Genomic DNA, 19166 nt, shown 5'->3' on the forward strand with positions numbered 1-19166 from the left:
TTCCCCTGCATCAGCAGGCGGACTCTCAACCACTGCGCCACCAGGGAAGCCCAGAAAAAATTTTTGAAGGAATAACGGTTAAAAAAAGTCCCACAATGTAGTAAAATACATGAATATACAGACCAGAAACAGCAAAATCCAAGCACTATAAATAAACATGAAAAACACACCTAGAATGAATGCCACAGAAAATTCAGAGTAGGCCTCTCAAAAAATCAGCCCCTCCACTTGAAACAATCAAAAGCTGGAAAGGGCTGATAGAATCAGCTTTTTCAGAAGTCTGGAATTTAATCCAGAATTTTACAGTTACTAGGATACTGCTCAATGAAGAAAAAGGCAGCAGAATTTTGGTAAGAGAGCACTGTTGGCTTTTTCACTCGTCTCCATACCATTCTCCATTTCCCAGCATGGCAGCAACAGCCGTGGGGAGGGCAGCCTGCATTCCTGGTGCAGCTTGCTGGTGCCAGAAAGCCAACATGGACCTTGTTCTTTTAATACTGAGGCTTTGCATTTTGACCTGTCTGCTGATTCCCCGAGGGACTGACACAGAGACTGACTCTTGTTTTGCTCCCCTGACTCAGGATGGAGCTGCCTTCCTGAGTGGCAAGTTGTTGTCACATGTAAAGACACACATGTCTGAGCCTGCCTGGGGCAAGGAACAGCAGACAGGGAAAGCAGCAAACAGATCCAAAAGCCCAGGAAGGAGGAGGCTGAAGAGGAAGTTTCTTGGCGGGTATAAGGGCTCAGAAGGGCCATGGTGTATCCTGGGGGAAATGGAGTACAGTAAGCATATCCAGGACTGAACACATGCACAGAAGAGAACTGAGAGAATCCTAGGTTTGCGCCTGTGGTGGATTTTTGGGCTTCACACAATCAGGAGAAGAAGGCTAAGGCAGAGTCATAGGTGGCCTGACTTAGCATTGAAGTGCCCCAGCATAGAGCTAAGCTGCAAAGACTGGGAAAGTAGTATTTTCTTTTATTGGTCTAGGTATTGAAGGACAGAAGATATCTATGCAAATACTAACCAAAGAGTTGGGGTGGTTTTACTAATATCAGATAACATAGACTTTAAGTCAAAAACTGTTATAATAGACTAAGAACAGTATATATTGTTAAAAGGATCACTACATTAAGAAGATATAACAGTTATAAGTATATACATACCTAACAGCAAATCCCCAAAACATATTAGACAAATATTGACAGAATTGAAGGGAGCAACAAGTGGTTCTACAATAATAGATGGAGACTATAATACCTCACTTTCAATAATGGATAGAACATTTAGACAAAAGGTCAGTAAGGGGCTTCCCTGGTGGCGCAGTGGTTGAGAGTCCGCCTGCCGATGCAGGGGACACGGGTTCGTGCCCCGGTCCGGGAAGATCCCACATGCCATGGAACGGCTGGGCCCGTGAGCCATGGCCACTGAGCCTGTGCATCTGGAGCCTGTGCTCCGCAACGGGAGAGGCCACAACAGTGAGAGGCCCACGTACCGCAGGAAAAAAAAAAAAAAAAAAAGGTCAGTAAGGAAATAGGGGACTTGAACAACACTATAAAGCAACTAAACCTAACAGACATACATAGAACACTCCAACAGCAGAATACACATTTTTCTCAAGTGCACATAAAACCTTCTCCATGATAGACCATATATTAAGTCACAAGACAAGTCTCAATAAATTAAAATTGACTGAAAAAAGTCATACAATATATCTTCTTTGACCACAATGTAATGAAACTATGAAAAATAATAGAAGGAAAACTGGAAAATTTTAAAGTTTAAACAGCATACTTTTAAGCAACCAATGTGTCAAAGATGGAATCAAAAAGGAAATTATAAAATACAAAGAGATGAATGAAAATGAAAACACAATAACCAAAAATTATGGATGCAACAGAAGCAGTGCTTAGGATGAAATTTATAGCTGAAAAAGAAGAAATATCTCACATTAATAACTTTACACCTAAATGAACTAGAAAAAGATAAGCAAATTAATCCAAAACTATCAGAAGGAGGAAACAAAGATTAGAGCAGATATAAATGAAGTAGAGAATAGAAAAACAATAGAATCAACAAAACCAAAAGTTGGTTCTTTGAAAAGATCAACAAAATTGACAAACCTTTAGCTCAATGGACTAAGAAAAAAAGAAGCAAGACTCAAATTACTAAAATCAGAAATGAAAATGGGAACATTACTACTGATTCTACAGAAATAAAAGATTATAGAGTACTGGGAACATTATTATACCAGCAAATTGGATAATCTAGCTGATGTGAATGATGGAGTTAGAATTCTAAATAATGTCCTACTTCAAAGTCTGTGCTTTGAGGAAAGCAAGGAATTAATCTATAAATCCCTTTCACTGGTATAATGTCTCACATTTATCAAAATATTTTCATAAGTTTTAACTTATATTTCCACAATTCTATGAACAAACAGAAGTTATAGCTTTCCTATCTTGCTGATGGAAAAACTGAGGTTCAAAGTGGTTATCTATCTTCCTAAATCCACTAGCGTTAGTGACAGAGGGGACTAATTCTCAAGACTGTATATAAATGTCTTTTGTCTGAATAATGAAGATGCTACCAGCTTTCAAAGTCTCATTCAGTCCAAATCTATGACGTGGGTATTCCTGTTAGCTTCGTTTCATGAATGGAGGAGACAGATTCTAACTTCAAATCTGGCAAGGAAAGCTGGAGACTATGGGCATGCCAGTTGTGTCGCGATTATCTCTTAGATCCAAACCCATCTCTGTGGGCTCCTTGACTGTTTTTCCTTGAGTGTCACACCAGCAACACTCTTTTACCCCACCGGCAGCAGTTCCTGCCCGTAACAGCTGAATGCAGTTTGCAGTTTTCTCTCTCTCTCTCTCTCTCTTCCTGCCATTGCTACTTTTGCCATAACTTTAGGATTCTCTCTTTACCCTTTTAGTTAAACAGTTAATAAGATTTTACTTAGTAATTAACTAAGGTGTGGTTTCTGTCTCCTGACTGGATCCTGACTGATACACTTTTCTAATTCTGATAGGGACTAACAGAGAACTGGCTAAGCTTGCAGAAAAGTCTGTGATCTTCCTATTTTGTCTTGATTCTTGTACTAGAAAGCCTCGAGAGAACTATGCTTTCTATTGGTAGTTGTGTTCTCCAGTGGGCCAGAAGACTCTGGTCAGCCTTTGTTTTTTTCATGCACAAATAGTTGCTGAGTGAAGCATGTCCTACACGTGGACAAAATAGATAACCTCCCTAAAAAACAGTGAAACTTTGCCAAAATACAAAAGTGGGACCAAAAACTTAAATTGCAGGGCTGAGTTATTGTACCTTATTGCAAGTTATTGCAAACTGATGTATACCTACATAGCCAGCTTACTAGGAGTTCTGGGGATTCAGGAAACAAATGCCAGTTGCATTATATCTAAGTATTGATATATTTACTGTAGGTTTTACTGTACTACTGGTACTAGTGCACCCAAAAGATGAGTTTGTTTTTAATCTAGAAATCCTCTAAATTTAAGAAGGTGCAGGGCTCTGGTTATAAGTGCTACTTTCAACTGAAAGATAAAATTTTAGAAACCCAGCTGTTTATGAGATTAGCTGGTACAACCACTATGGGCATAAATTTCCTCATCTGGTAAAGTTGAAGATGTACATAACCTCTGATCCAGTGATTCTACTTAAAGCTATATGCACTTTGAGAAACTCAAGCAGATGTATACTAGGAACATGTACAGGGATATTTATAGTAGCAAATAAATTGGAAACAACCTAATTGTCTATCAACAGGATAATGGATTGTTGTTTAACCATATAATTGAATATTATACATATTATGCAACATTTAAAATGAATGAAATAGGTCTATGTATACATTAACATGGATTAATTTTAGAAATATGACAAATGAAAAAGCAAGTTACAGAATGGTAAATTACATACCATATAGTTTGATAAGATATAATAAAATTTAAAACTCTAAATAATGTTACTTTGTTATGGATACATATATGTATAAAAACATGGATAGAAAAAAGATATACATCAATTTCAGTACACTGGTTACTTCTAGTTTGGGGAGAAGTACAAAAGAAGTTTCAATTCTATTTTATTTCTTAATCAAAAATATCTCAAGTAAATATCACAAAATGTTAGCATTCCTTATACCTGAGAGTAAGTACATAGGTGTTTATTATTTTTCTGTAAGTTTGAAATATTTCATAATAAAAATTATTAAGAAAAATACTAGTCTAGCTTTGGGAATTCTGATATTTTTAGAGTGAGTGATTTACTTTTTTTGTTGTTGTTATTGAAGTGATTTACTTTGTAAAAGAGTGTAAGGTATTAGAGTATTGTAGGGTGTAGGAGTGGGATCGGGGAGCCAGCAGAGAAGGAAAATCGAGAAAATGCTGACCTAAGGTTGTGTAGGTAGGTGTGTAAAGAGAGAGAGATGAGGTCAGGTTCACAAAGGGAAGAAATAATGAATGACTGGGTATAGGCAGAGAAGACAGAAAAGAAATGAAAATGTGTGCAGGTTCCCCAGCTGGATTATAACCTCTTTTTGGGAAGGAACTGGACCTTATGGTTTGCTCTCATTTTCTGAACCTGCACTAGCCATTTCCTTCCTATGGGCACTTAATACATGATGTTGACTGCCATTCTGTCTTGTCAGCAAAATTTGCAACCTAGAAACCAAAACTCAACTTAATTTTATTATGCTTATTGGTTATGCTTGACACTCACCACTCAAGTTTAGTTGCTGGATAGCATTTAAAGATAGAAAAGATGGTGGCAGATATCTTATTTGATTGTTGTATGCATTTAAACTAACCAAACCTCTCAGCTCCCCTATATTTCTTGGCATCTCTCTGATTGCATTATTTGAGATATCAAGTCCTTTAAGTTGAGTCATATTAGACAGCTCCTCCGGAAGTCTTGTTAACTGTAACAAAGATTAAACAATTATATTTTTAATAAATATTTCTATGACTAAAACTTTTTCTAAAATAAAATGGAAGGAGAGTTTTTTTGTCCTAAAAAGGATATATTTTCATTATGTCACAAAGTCTTTGTGATTTCCTTGCTTAATAAAACCCACAACAAATTGTGTAGCATGCAGATATTACCCCAGTCTGACCAGTGCTACCAATTCAGCACTGTGGCTTGCTAACCACTTTCCTCACTCTCCCAACACTCAGTGTTCGTTGCCACCTTATCCCTTTCTTCTGTCCCTAAAGCTTACCCTGCTTTGATTTCTTCTCCGCCCTGAAGTCTTTCTAAACTATTCTCTTCCATATTTGATCTCTTTACTTCTACTCTCATTAACATTACTTTTTATTAGTCCCTTGTGTGTTCTTCTTGGATTTTTAAATGACATATGTTTTATACTTTTTGTATACATACTCCCTATCATGATGCATTTTGAGTAAGTGCTCAGTAAATTTCTTTATAATGGACACACACAGTTTGGCAATATAGTCTCAAATGAAAATTCCTAGTATGAAAAGTATTGCAAAGTAATAGGAATTAAGATACTCTGCTAAGGCAAAGAAAAAGTATGCATTGTCAGAAAAACTAAGGCCATCACAAGTGGCTTTTGAAATAAAGGAAGTTCTATGAACAAAAGAGTTTTGAATATATGGGCCCCTCAGAAATAATCAAACAACAAGGTGAATACTGGATATTGTGCTCAGTGTTCTTCTATATATAAAAGAAGCATAATAGACAATCCCTAACTTCAAGGAGATTAAAATTTAGTTCAGGGAACAAAATACACACATATGAAACAATTAGAAATCAGCATTAATCAATAAGTAATTCAGTGCTAAAATAAAGTTTACAATAATATATATAGAGAGAAGTTTAGGGAATGTGTATCAGTACAAATGAGAGAACTAAAAGAAAACTTCATGTAGCAGGTGGGACTCAAATGGCCTTTTAAGAATGAATAGGATTGTATAGAAGTTACAGGACACTTCAGGCAAGACAAGTATCATGCATAAAAATGGCCACTGAGAAGCTGACCAGTAGAGAGGTGATAGGAAGCAGAGGGAGATATATTTAGAGAGGGAACATGGAACCAGCCTCTGGCAAGGCTTGAAACCCCGGCCTATGGGGTAGGAGTCAGATCAAGACAGATAGCTAGGTCTATAATTTGGCATTCGTTCAAACAAATATTCTTGAATTACTTGCTCAACATTTATTAGAGGAAGTGCCTGAGAACTGTGTGATGATAGAGCAACCATGGAAGGGAGACTCCTGTTGGGCATCCTTTACTCAGCAAAAAATAAAAGCCCTGTGGTTAACCTGACTCATCTTCTTCAGATGACTGTTTAGTGAATATATGCTGTTATATAAATTAATCTTTTGAGCATATTACCTCCACCCCAATAGGGTTATCAAAGTGATCTTTCCAATGATAGAGAATATTCCTTTTGAGAGGAGTTCTGATAAATCCTTTTTCTCATCTGGTGACCTTCAAAATGATGTTTTAATGACGTGGAATGGTGTCTTTGGCAACGACCCACCCATCCAAGGAATCTGGATTCCTTAGAATGGTCCTGTGAAATGAAGTCTGATAGTTTTGACAGGTCTTAAGTAAAGGAAGGAAACTGAATCAAAGAGAACAGCAAGAGGTTCCTGGAGTAGTCTAGGCATGAAGTAAATGATGAGACAATGGAATGATGAGACAGTGACATTGGAAAATGAGAGAGATGATCCAGGAGCCTTTTCAGAGGAACAATGAAATCGTTTTGGTGTAAGATTCGGTATAACTGGTGATGGTTCCATGATTTCTAGATTGGCAGATCTGAAGAAAGTGGCATCACAAACAAAAATAGAGAAGTTTTTAAAGGAGTTGCATTAGAAAGAAAGATGAGTTTGATTTTGAAGTTATGTTGACTTTGAGACAATAGAAGAATAGAAGAACAGGGAATTTCCAGGGAATCTGTGGGACTACAGCACTGGGAGAGATTTGCTCCAGTTATGTAGATTTGAGAGTCATGTGCATGCCAAAGTCTAGGAGGGAGTTAATAGAAAAGAGAAAATTAAAGACACAGCCTTGCAGACTTCCACAGTAAGATACAGGAGGAGAAAGTGAGAGGATTATGAATCAGCCAAGAAATTCGTTGATGATTATAATGCAGAACTAAAACATGTTTTTTAGTACAAGAGCAACGTTTAAAACACAACATGTATCATTATTCATTCCATCTACTTAAGCAAGTATTTTGTGGAGTAGCCTCTCTGGAATATGTATTATATAGCAGGCATTAGGTTTAAAAAGGTCAACTTTTTAACTTTCAACTTTGGGAAATGTGGGTTAAATAGAGACAAACTGATTTCTTCGGTGCAGGACCCTTCAGAGCTTTTAATGTACTGAATCCATTGTGATTCTCTAAGAGAAGAACCCAGTGCCTCTCAAAGCTCATGGGGCTAGTGTTTTAGGAACAGACTCTGGGAAATCTTGCTCTACATAATAGTCCCATCTCTATCAAGGTACTTTAATTTGACTGTGATGGTCAAATTAAAGATTGCTAGATAATAGCTGTGTCCTTTTCACTCGTTTACTGAGATCTTAATATATAAATCAGCAATGCTTTGATTTTTAAAAAAAAATTTCCATAAAATTCAGTCAGCATTGAGTAAAGTGAAATGCTATAAGAACATTTATACCCATTGATCTAGCAATTCTTTAGGGGAAATTCCCTAGGGAAATAGTAAAATATGAAAAAGGCTATATTTATGAAGAAATTCATCACAGCATCATTTATGATGATGAACAATTACATCACTAAATGCTTAACAACAGAGGTTTAGTTACATAAATCACGTATTGGTTATAACAATTATTGGGACGATTATGTTATGTCATGGGTAAATTCTTACATGTTAAGTGAAAATAAAAGACTTTAAAATTGAGTGTACAGTATTTTTATAATTGCTTATAAAATCATATACATAAGAAAAAGCAAGAGTGAAAGTAAGTTGTATCAGCATATGACCAGTAGTTATATTATGATGGTATGCTTGTGGAATTTTTTTACTTCTTTTTCTCAATTTCCCAAGTTTTTAATAATGTGTTTATATTACATCCATAACTTTAAAACTCCTTTCACAGTTAAACTGAAATAAAAATAAGTCTATAAAATTGTCAGCTTTAATTACTTGGGATTTCATTTTAATGAAATATTTTCCTATAAAACTCTTGTGTTGAAAAGTTTATTTGTAAGCCGCATTTGAGGTTTTAAAAAAAAGCCTATCCTTTACAAAATAAAGTATTCCAGCTAAATTAAACATACACACACACACACACACACACACACCCGGACACTACAGATTAGATTCTGATCCCCTTCAGTCATGCCTTCCCCACAAAGTCCTAAATATCCGTCTCTTACCTTTCTCCCATTTATCTGGCTTATATTCAGCACTTCCAGTGATTGAAGTTGGCGAAGTTCAATAGGAAAATATATAAATTGATTGCTTGAGATGTTTAATTTCAGGATTCCTTTTAAGTTACAGATCTCTGAAGGAATAGTCTGTATTTGGTTTTCTGAAAGATCAAGTACTTGCAAATTTTCTAAAGTACACACTTCTATGGGGAAAGTTTCCAACTTATTACAGCATAAAATAAGAACACGGAGCGATACCATATTGGAAATAGATGGTTGAATTTTCCTTATTTTGTTTTTACCAAGATCAAGGTATTCAAGATTAATAAGAGAACATAAGTGCTCAGAAAATATTAGGAGTTTGTTTTCATTAAATTCTAAATGAAGCAGTTGTTTACTGAAAGATATATCTACAGGTATTTCTGAAATATAATTCCCATTAAAACCCAAATAATAAAGAGAATCTAAAGCACACAAACCTAGTGGAAAATACATTATTCTATTATAACTCAATTCAACTTTAGTTATTTTTCTGCAGTTTTTTATTTCAATAGGAAAGTCTGCGATTAAATTTCCTGAAAATTCTAGGCTGAACATATTATTAAGATGTGAAATATATTCAGGTATTTTCACTATATTATTTCTGTTTATATGGAGTTTTCTTAAATTTTTAAGCTTATGGATGTTCTTAGGAAGTTCTGTTAACTTGTTATCACTAAGACTAAGGCATTCCAACATTATGCAGTGGGAAATTTTCTCTGGTATGTCTTTCAATAAATTTTTATCAAGTATTAGAATCCTAAGTTCCCTAAAATTCTCAATTTTGTGTGAAATAACTTCCAATTTATTGTCTGTCAGTTGGAGTTCTTTCATTTTGAGCAACTGAAAAATTTCCACGGCCAAAAAAGTAAGTTTATTGTGATCAAGTAAAAGTATTTCCAAATTTTTAAGTTCCTTAATTTCTTTTGGCAAACTGTTTATCAGGTTTCCAGAAAGGTTTAGTAAAATTAACTTTGGAAGGAAGCACAGAGCTTTAGGAAATACTGTTAACTGATTATATTCCAGATTGAGAGCCCTCAAGTTTTTCAAACTAGACAGAGTATCTGGTATATGTCTTAACTTATTTTTAGCCAAATTTAAAATTTCCAAGTTTCCAAGACTTTCCAAGCCAGAAGGAAAATCCTCAATGCAATTGTTATTTAAAAACAGTTGCCTGATAGTCCCAAGCTGTGATATTTCTTTAGGGATATGTGATATTTGGTTGTGACTGACATTTAATAGCTTTAAATTATGAAGTAACTGAATTTCAGATGGAAGTGATGATAACCCATTTTCTTGCATGGATAGAATTTCAAGTCCTCGCAGATCACTGGAGTCTGCCCCTTTAAAACTTTTGATTTCATTCTCATCTAAATAGAGATATTTTACATACTTGATTTTTAAAATGTCCTTAGGGAATTCTTGTAAACCCTTGGCTTTGAGGTTAACTGTAAAGTTATCTTATCCTAAGCCAAGTCCTTTCTGATTTTCTTCAGAGAGTTGTGGACTAATTTTTTCTAATGTTTCATGAGTTAGGGAGTCAAGGAAAGCCTGATATTCAGCACTCATCTTAGTTACTGATAATGATGAACTTTGTGAAATTTCACTTTTTGACTGCAAGCTGTCATATGTAGCGATTGTTTCAGAAAATTGAAGAGTTTTCCTTTGTTCTTCATTTCTCTTAGACTTACTTCCAGAGGAGGATGTTGATGTATCATCACATATACCTAATGTATTTTTTCTAGGACGAGCTTTACAAATTTGGTTGGAAGTGGTCCCATCAGAAGCTTCCTTTAGAGAGTTTGATGTTTCTTTAATAACTCCAGATTCCTCCACTAACCGTGATCTAGATTCTTTCCTAAATTGACTAGTGAGATCCTCTTGCTCTTCTGAAGTACCCTTCTTTTCAGACATCTTATTTGCTGATATGTTTTATACCAATACAAGATTGCAATTCAATTATAATTTTCATGTTTAATTTTTTCCTTTGAACCTACAAAACAAATGATGTGAAGAGATATAATAAAGATGTTAAAATTACAAATGAATTTTAATACAACTTTATTCTATAATAAGTAATTTAATAATTATTAAAATACATTTGTAACTACTTAACTATATATAATTTCTGGCTAAAGATAGTTTATTGATTGCATGCATTTATCACGATACTCTTGATACCACATTAAAATTATAGAAAGGAATAAAAAAGATCAAAGAAAATGAGAAAGGATACATAAGAGAATGAAAGAACTCAGCAAATTTTTGGAAGACGGGATAGCCAGTGGCCCCCCTGTGCCACATGCAGAGAGTACCATTCTCATTGTGGATATTGTAGGTTTACATATGGTATTGAAGCGTCTTGTCCCAACAAATTCAGTGCGTTATGACAGTTCTCCAATAGGTGGAAGTAAAATGCCTTAAAGAAGGGGATGCTTTCTATCAAAAGTAGAAGTAAAACAACCTTTTCAAGGACTAACGCCTGACTTTAAGTCTTTTGTTTGACTCTTGAGGAACCTGCAAAACTAGGCAGCACCCTTCTTCAGAGGTCTGGATCCCACCTCCGTAGGTCCCTCCTCCAAGTTTGTGGTTTTTAATAACCCAGCCTCTTCCCTTTGTTCCGTCATCCCTAGGGGTGGTAGCTCCTTCCTGTATTTATTATCTCTATGTTACTGCAGTTCCCCCTCTACCTTTTCAGTTCTCCAATACTTGTCTACACAACTCCCTGTATTTACTGCTCCTTCTTTTTATTATTATTATTTATTGAAATATGGTTGATTTACAATATTGTGTTTCAGGTTACAGCAAAGTGATTCAGTTATATTTTTCAGATTCTTTTCCATTATAGGTTATTATAAGATATTGAATATAGTTCCCTGTGTGATACAGTAAATCCATGTTGCTTATCTGTTTTATGTATAGTACTTTGTATCTGTTAATCCCATACTCCTAATTTATCCCCTCCCCCACCTTTCCCCTTTGGTAACCATAAGTTTGTTTTTGATGTCTGTGAGTCTATTTCTGTTTTGTATACATATTCATTTGTATTATTTTTTTAGATTCCACATATCAGTGATACCATATAATATTTGTCTTTATCTGACTTGCTTCATTATGCATAATATTTTCTAGGTCCAACGATGTTGCTGCAAATGGCAATATTTCATTCATTTTTATGGCTGAGTGATACTCCATTGTGTATATATATTTTCTTACACCAATCATCTGTTGATGGGCATTTGGGATGTTTCCGTATCTTGGCTATTGTAAATAGTGCTGCTGTGAACACTGGGGTGTGTGTATCTTTTTGAATTAGAGTTTTCGTCTTTTCCAGGTATATACCCAGGAGTGGAATTGCTGGATCATATGGTAGCTCTATTTTCAGTTTTTTAAGGCACCTCTGTACTGTTTTCCATAGTGGCTGCACCACTTTACATTCCCACCAACAATGTAGAGGGGTTCCCTTTTCTCCATATCCTCTCCAGCATTTATTATTTGTAGACTTTTTGATGATAGCCATTCTGACTGGTGTGAGGTGCTACCTCATCATGGTTTTGACTTGCATTTCTCTAATAATTAGAGATGTTGAGCATGTTTCCATGCACCTGTATGTCTTCTATGGATAAATGTCTATTTAGGTCTTCTGCTGATTTTTTGATTGGGTTGTTTGTTTTTACTTATTTTTTCAATGTTGAGTTATATGAACTGTTTGTATATTTTGGATATTAACCCATGGTCCATTACATTATTTTCAAATATTTTCTCCCATTCTGTAGGTTGTCTTTTCATTTTGCTGATGGTTTCCTATGCTTTGCAAAAGCTTTTTAGTTTGATTAGGTCCCATTTGTTTATTTCTACTTTTATTGCTTTCGCCTTGGGAGATTGATCTAAGAAAATATTGCTACAATTTATGTCACGATGTCTTGCCTATGTTCTCTTCTAGGAGTTTTACGGTGTCGTCTTATATTTAGGTCTTTAAACCATTTTGAGTTTATTTTTGTATATGGTATGAGGGAGTGTTCTAATTTCATTGATTTACATGTAGCTGTCCAGCTTTCCCAACACCACTTGTTAAAGAGTCTTTTCTCCTTGGTATATTCTTATCTGCTTTGTAGTAGATTAATGGACTATAGGTATGTGGGTTTCTTTTTCGGCTCTCAATTCTGTTCCATTGATCCATATGTCTGTTTTTGTGCCAATACCATGCTGTTTTGATTACTGTATCTTTGTAGTATAGTCTGAAGTCTGGAAGGGTTATGCCTCAAGCTTTGTTCTTTTTCCTCAGGATTGCTCTGGCAATTCTAGGTGTTTTGTGGTTGCATATAAATTTTTGGATTTTTTGTTCTAGTTCTTTGAAAAATGTCATGCGTATTTTGATAGGGATCACATTGAATCTAGATTGCTTTGGGTATTATGGCCATATTAACAATATTAATTTTTCCAATCCACGAGCATCGGATAGCCTTCCATTTCTTTGACTTAACTTCAATTTCTTTTATCAATGTCTTATAGTTTTCAGTGTATAGGTCTTTAACCTCCTTGGTTAAGTTTATTCCTAGGTAATTTTTTTAATCGATTTTAAACAGGATTGTTTTTTTACTTTCTCTTTCTGGTATTTCATTGTTAGTGTAAAGAAATGCGACAGATTTATGTATATTAATCTTGAATCCTGCTCCCTTGCTGAATTCATGGATTAGTTCTAATAGTTTTTGTTTGGAGATTTTAGGGTTCTCTATATAGAGTATCATGTCATCTGCAAATAGTGACAGTTTTACCTCTTCCTTTCCAATTCATATACCTTTTATTTCTTTTTCGTACCTAATTCCTGGGGCTAGTTCTTCCAATACTATGTTAAATAGAAGTGGTGATATTGGGTATCCTTATCTAGTTTCTGAATTTAGTGTGAAAGCTTTCAGCTTTTCACTGCTGAATGTAATGTTGACTGTAGGTTTGTCATATATTGTTTTTATTATGTTGAGATATGTTCCCTCTATACCCACTTTGGTAAGAGTTTTTATCATGAATAGATATTGAATTTTGTCAAATGCTTTTTCTGCATCTATTGAGATGATCGTGTGGTTTTTGTTTTTTCTTTTGTTGATGTGGTGTATCACATTGATTGATTTACATATGTTGAACCATCCTTGCGACGGTGGTATGAATCCAATTTGATCATGGTGTATGATCCTTTTTATGTATTGTTGGATTCAGCTTGCCAATATTTTGTTGATGATTTTTGCATCTATACTCATCAAATATATTCACCTGTAATTTTCATTTTTTGTAGTGTCTTTGTCTAGTTTTGTTATAAGGGTGATAGTGACTTCGTGGAATGAATTTGGGAATGTTCCCTCCTCTTCAATTTTTTGGAATAGTTTGAGATGGTCAGTATAAGTTCTTCTTTGTATGTGTGGTAGAATTCCCCAGTGAAGCTGTCCAGTCCTGGACTTTCGTTTGCAGGGAATTTCATTAAAGATTCTGTTTCACTTCTAGTGATTGCTCTGTTCAAATTATCTGTTTCTTCTTGACCCAGTTTTGGCAAGCTGTATGTTTCTAGAAACTTGTCCCTTTCTTCTAGGTTGTCCTAGCATATAACTGTTCATAGTATTATGATTTTTTTTTGTATTTCTGTAGTTTCAGTTGTTATTTCTTCTCTTTCATTTCTTATTTTGTTAATTTGGGTCCTCTCTCTTTTCTTCTTGGTAAGCCTGGCTTGAAGTTTGTCAATTTTGTTTATCTTTTCAAAAAAACAGTTCTTAGTTTTATTATTCTTTTCTGTTGTTTCTTTTAATCTCTATTGTATTTATTTCCTCTGTGATCTTTATTATTCCCTTTCTTCTTCTGAATTTGGGTTTTGTTTTTTCTTTTTCTAATTCTTTTAGGTGATAGGTAAAGTGTTTATTTGAGATTTTTCTTATTTCTTGAGGAAGGTTTGTATCACTGTGAACTCCCCTCTTAGAACTGCTTTTGCTGCATCTCAGAGATTTTGTAAGGTTGTATTTTCATTTTCGTTTGTCTTGAGGTATTTTCTGATTTCTTCTTTGATTTCATCGTTGACTCATTGTTTTTTTTAGTAGCATGTTGTTTAGTTTCCACGTGTTCATTCTTTTCTCGTTTTTCTTTCTGTGGTTGATTTCTAGTTTCATATGGTTGTGGTCAGAAAATATGCTTGAAATAATTTCTATCCTCTTAAATTTGTTGAGGCTTGTTTTGTGACCTAGCAGGTGGTCTATTCTAGAGAAGGTTCCATGTGCACTCGAAAAGAATGGTATTCTGGCAACTAAGACCCGATGCAGGCAAAAAAATAATAAATAAAATAAATAAATATAAAAAAATAAAAAAGAAAAGAATGGTATTCTGTTTTTTGTTTGTTTGTTTTGTATGTAGTGTCCTGTAGATAGCAATTAAGTCCAACTGATCTATTGTGTCATTTAGGACCTCTGTTGCCTTATTGATTTTTTTCTTCTGGATGATCTGTCCATTAATGTCAGTGGGGTGTTAAAGTTTTCTACTTTTAATGTAGTGCTGTCAGTTTCTCCCTTTATATCTGTTAGTATTTGTTTTAGATATTTAGGTGCTTCTATATTGGGTGCATATATGTTAATGAATGTAATATACTCTTGTTGTATTGATCCCTTTATCGTTATATAATGTCCTTATTTGTCTTTATGGCCTTTGGTTTAAAGTCTATTTTGTCTAATTTGAGTATTGCTACCTCTGCTTTCTTCTCGTTTCCATTTGCATGAAATATATTTTTCCATCCCCTCACCTTCATTCTGTGTGTGTCTTTTGCCCTGAAGTGAGTCTCTTGTTGGCAGCATATTATAGATTCTTGGTTTTCTTAATCCAGTCTGCTACTGTATGTCATTTGAGTGGATCATTTAGTTCATTGACACTTAAAGTAACTATTGATAGGTATGTACTTATTGCCATTTTAAACCTTGTTTTCCAGTTGTTTTTGTAGTTCTTCTTTGTTCATTTCTTCTTCTTTTTGTTTTTCGTCTTGTGGTTTGATGATTTTCTTTTGCAGTATGCTTGAATTCCTTTCTTTTTGCTTTTTGTGAATCTGTTGTATGTTTTTGATTTGTGGTTACTCTAGTTTTCAAGTATGTTGACCCATGACTATATCTACTTGCTTTAAACTGATAGTCATACAAGTTCAAACACATTCTAAAAGATCTATATTTTTATACTCCTCTCCCCCACATTTTGCAATTTTGATGTCCTGTTTCACATCTTCATGCTTATCCTTTTGCTGTTAATTGTAATAGTTATCATTGCTTTCGAAAATTTTTGATTGTTTTTTTGAGCTATGTACTGGCTTATTTAAGTGATCTTCAATTCTTTTATATATTGGCCTTTCCTATGTGGTTTTCCATTTCCTATAGATTCTTGCTTCTTTTCTATTTAGAGAAGACTCTTCAATATTTCTTTTAGGGTAGGTTTAGTATTGCTGAATTCTTTTAGTTTTAGCTTATCTGAGACATTTTTTATCTTGTCTTCTATGCTAAATTATATTCTTGCTGGATAGAGTATTCTAGTTTTCAGGTTTTCCCTTTCAGGACTTTGAATACATCATGCCACTCCCTTCTGGCCTGCAAAGTTTCTGCAGAGAAATCAGTTGACAGCCTTATGGGGATTCCTTTGTAACTTACTCTTTGTTTTCTTTTGCTACCTTTAGAATCTTCTCTTTAACTTTTGCCATTTTAATTATGATGTGTCTTGCTGTGAATCTGTTTGGGTTCATCTTGTTTGCGATCCTCTGTGTTTCCTGTACTTGAATATCTGTTTTCTTCCTTAGGTTTGGGAATTTTTCAGCCATAATTTCTCCAAATACATTTCGATCCCCCTTTTTGTCTCTTTTCCTTCTGGAACCCCTATTATGTGTAGGTGGGCATGCTTTATGTTATCCCATAGATTTCATACATTGCTATCATTTTTTTTCATTTGCCTTTCTGTCTGCTGTTCTGACTGTGTGATTTCCATTATTCTCTCTTCCAGATCACTTATTTGTTCTTTCATTTCATTTAGTGCTATTCATTGCTTCTAGTTAGTTTTTATCTCGGCAATTGAATTGTCTAATTTTGATTGATTCATCTTTATAGTTTCTAGTTCCTTGTTACAGTGATCTTCATTTTTATCGATAATCTTTCTTAATTACTTTAGCATTTTTATTATCTCCTTTTAATTACTTGAGCATTTTTATTATCTCCTTTTTGAACTCAGGGTCTGGTAGACTAGTGAGGTCTGTTCCATTGTTTTTTTATTTCAGGGGACTTCTCTTGTTCTTTTGATTAAAAGTAGTTCCTCTGCTTTTTCATTTTACTTAACTTTCTATGTCTCTATGAATTTAGGAGAAACAGTTATCTACTGTGGTCTTGAAGGGGTGATTTTATGTGGGATCATCCCTGTGAAGACTGTGTGCTTCCAATATTTTTGGTGCAAGGATTGGTTTTGGTATACGTAACAGCCACGTCTTTCTTCAGAGTATGCTGGCTGTTATCCCCTTGATAAGGGGTTATGATTGATGTTGTGCTGTCTAGAGGCTGTACTGGATGTGAAGTGGGGCTTCCTCTTTGCTCTGTGGTTGTCACTGCCCTGTTGGGGGTAGGATCTGCTCCCCAGTTGTTGGAGTAGAAGCCCTGAAGGTTGGGTTTGATCAGGCTCCGTTGCCCTTGGGTGCATGCCTTGCACCAAAGGAGATGATTGCTGAAGCAAGTGAGGCCCATGCTGTCACAGCAGACCTGTGTGCTGCCTGTGTAGGCATCTGCATTTCCACTCAGAAGCAGCCCAAGATCGCATCCCTTTCTCTGTTGTGTTCATCCCAAATCTAGTGTAAGGCTGTGGTGTGCAATAGCCTGGGGTTGGGGTCAGGGTGTTGTGGCTGCAGGAATTGAGGTGGCTGTGCTGCCTCCTGGGATCTGGACTGCCTCTGTGGCAGTCTTCTCCCAGGACCTGTCTGCCCAAGATTAAGTTCTTAGCCGCCGCATGTTCTTGGCACCACCTGGTGCACAAGCTGACAATGTCTTCCCAGTTTGACCCACAGCCCTCAAGTGTGTGCTGACAACGGTCTCTGCACTTCTGCCCAGATCACATTTCAGGTGCCTCAGTCTGTCTCTGTGTAGCTAGACTGAACCTTTGCCCTGATCTCGCACCTGCCTGTGGTGTGGAGTGAATGGGGCCAGGGTATTCACCTCTTTGGATTGGGAAATGCAGCAAGTTGGTAGCCACCAGAGCAAGTTTCTCTCCTTCCTGATTGTTAGCACACCAGCATGTGGGCACTCCTCGTGAGTAGAGTCTAGGCTTCTCCAGCCCTTCTGTCTGTCTCAGCAGATTTCCCAGCAGGCAAGAGGGCTCCCCAGGGCGAGAGTCCACTCATGTGGACCTTTAATTCCTTACAGATCTGTCCCAGGGGCACCAGTCTCCACTGGATGCCCTTTCTTTTCTTGGGCCTACCCAGTTATGTGGAGATCTTTATTGCTCTGGTTGTATAGGAAATCTTCTGCCAGTTTTCAGTTGGTTTTCTGTGAGAATTGGTCCATATGTAGGTGTATTTTTGATGTGTTTGTGGGGAAGGTGAGCTCCATGTCCTCCTACTCTGCCACTTTAGTCTCCCTCCTAAATTATTTCTATTAAACTGGTATGGTTTCAATATTTCATAAACTCTCCAAGAGAACAGAAAAAGAGGAAACAGTTTTCAACATGTTTTATGAGACTAACCTTGATATCAACACCTAAGGAAGACAATATGAATAAGAAAATTACAGGTCAATTTTACTCAAGGCGAAAATGCAAAAATTCTACACATTAGAAAACTGTTCTATATATTTTAAAAACTAGCATATATAAGAAGATGAATATTTTGTGATTAATTTGCCTTTGTCCCAGAAATACAAGGTTTGATTTTAACATGAGAAAATTTATTTTACCACATTAAGATATTAAAAGATAAAAACCATATTATCATTTCAATAGATGCCAAAGCACTTGATAAATTGCAACATTTTTCATAACTTTAAAGAAAACTTTTAGCAAACTAGGAATACATGAGAATTTCCTTAATCTGCTAAACAGTGTCAATAAAAAATCTACAATAAATGTCGTACCTAGTGCTGAAACAGTAAAAACTACCCTTTGATATTGGAAGCAAGAAAATGTTGCCCTCTATCATCACTTCTATTCAACATTGTACTGAAGATCTTGGCCAGTGTCATGAGGCAAAGAAAAAATGTATAGTGATTATAAGAGAAGAAATAAAAGTCATTAGTTACATATAATATAATTATATATGTAGAAAATCCAAGATCATCTACAGATAAATTATTAGAATTGATAAGAACATAAAGTAATGTTGATGAATACAAGCTCAACATACAAAAATCAATTTCGTTTCTTATGCCAACAAAAAGGAGTTAGAAATGAAAGTTTAAAGAGGTATCATTTATGATCCAGAAATATCAAGTACATAGGAATAAATCTAACAAAAAATTTGTAAGACTTCTACAAAAAAAATACTACTTAATGTAACTACAAAATGTGATGAGATAAATTGGACAAAACCTAAATAAATGGAGTATTTTTTTTCAAATTGATCTATAAAATGAATAAAATTCTAATCAAAATCCTAACTTTCTTTTTGTGGAACTTGACACGCTGTTGCTTAAAAGTACTTGGACAAAGGGCCAAGAATAGTCATGATACTCTTAAAGAAGGAAACGCAGGTGGGAGAAATTGCTTGTTGG

At 35.2% G+C, this 19166-nt stretch overlaps 1 protein-coding gene and 1 long non-coding RNA gene across 2 annotated transcripts in view; one reads left to right on the forward strand and one right to left on the reverse strand.

Moving 5' to 3' along the window:
• Positions 1–10338, reverse strand: part of LRRD1 (leucine rich repeats and death domain containing 1) — a 16560-nt gene extending 6222 nt beyond the window's left edge. The window contains 2 exon segments of the mRNA XM_007118339.2: positions 4736–4934; positions 8392–10338. Coding sequence (XP_007118401.2) covers positions 4736–4934; positions 8392–10338 — 2146 coding nt within the window.
• The window catches only part of LOC129392137 (uncharacterized), an 83114-nt gene that overhangs the window by 23140 nt on the left and 40808 nt on the right, over positions 1–19166 (forward strand). The window lies entirely within an intron of this gene.

This window comes from Physeter macrocephalus, chromosome 5 (genome assembly GCF_002837175.3).
Source record: "Physeter macrocephalus isolate SW-GA chromosome 5, ASM283717v5, whole genome shotgun sequence".
In the NCBI taxonomy this organism is placed as follows: domain Eukaryota; kingdom Metazoa; phylum Chordata; class Mammalia; order Artiodactyla; family Physeteridae; genus Physeter; species Physeter macrocephalus.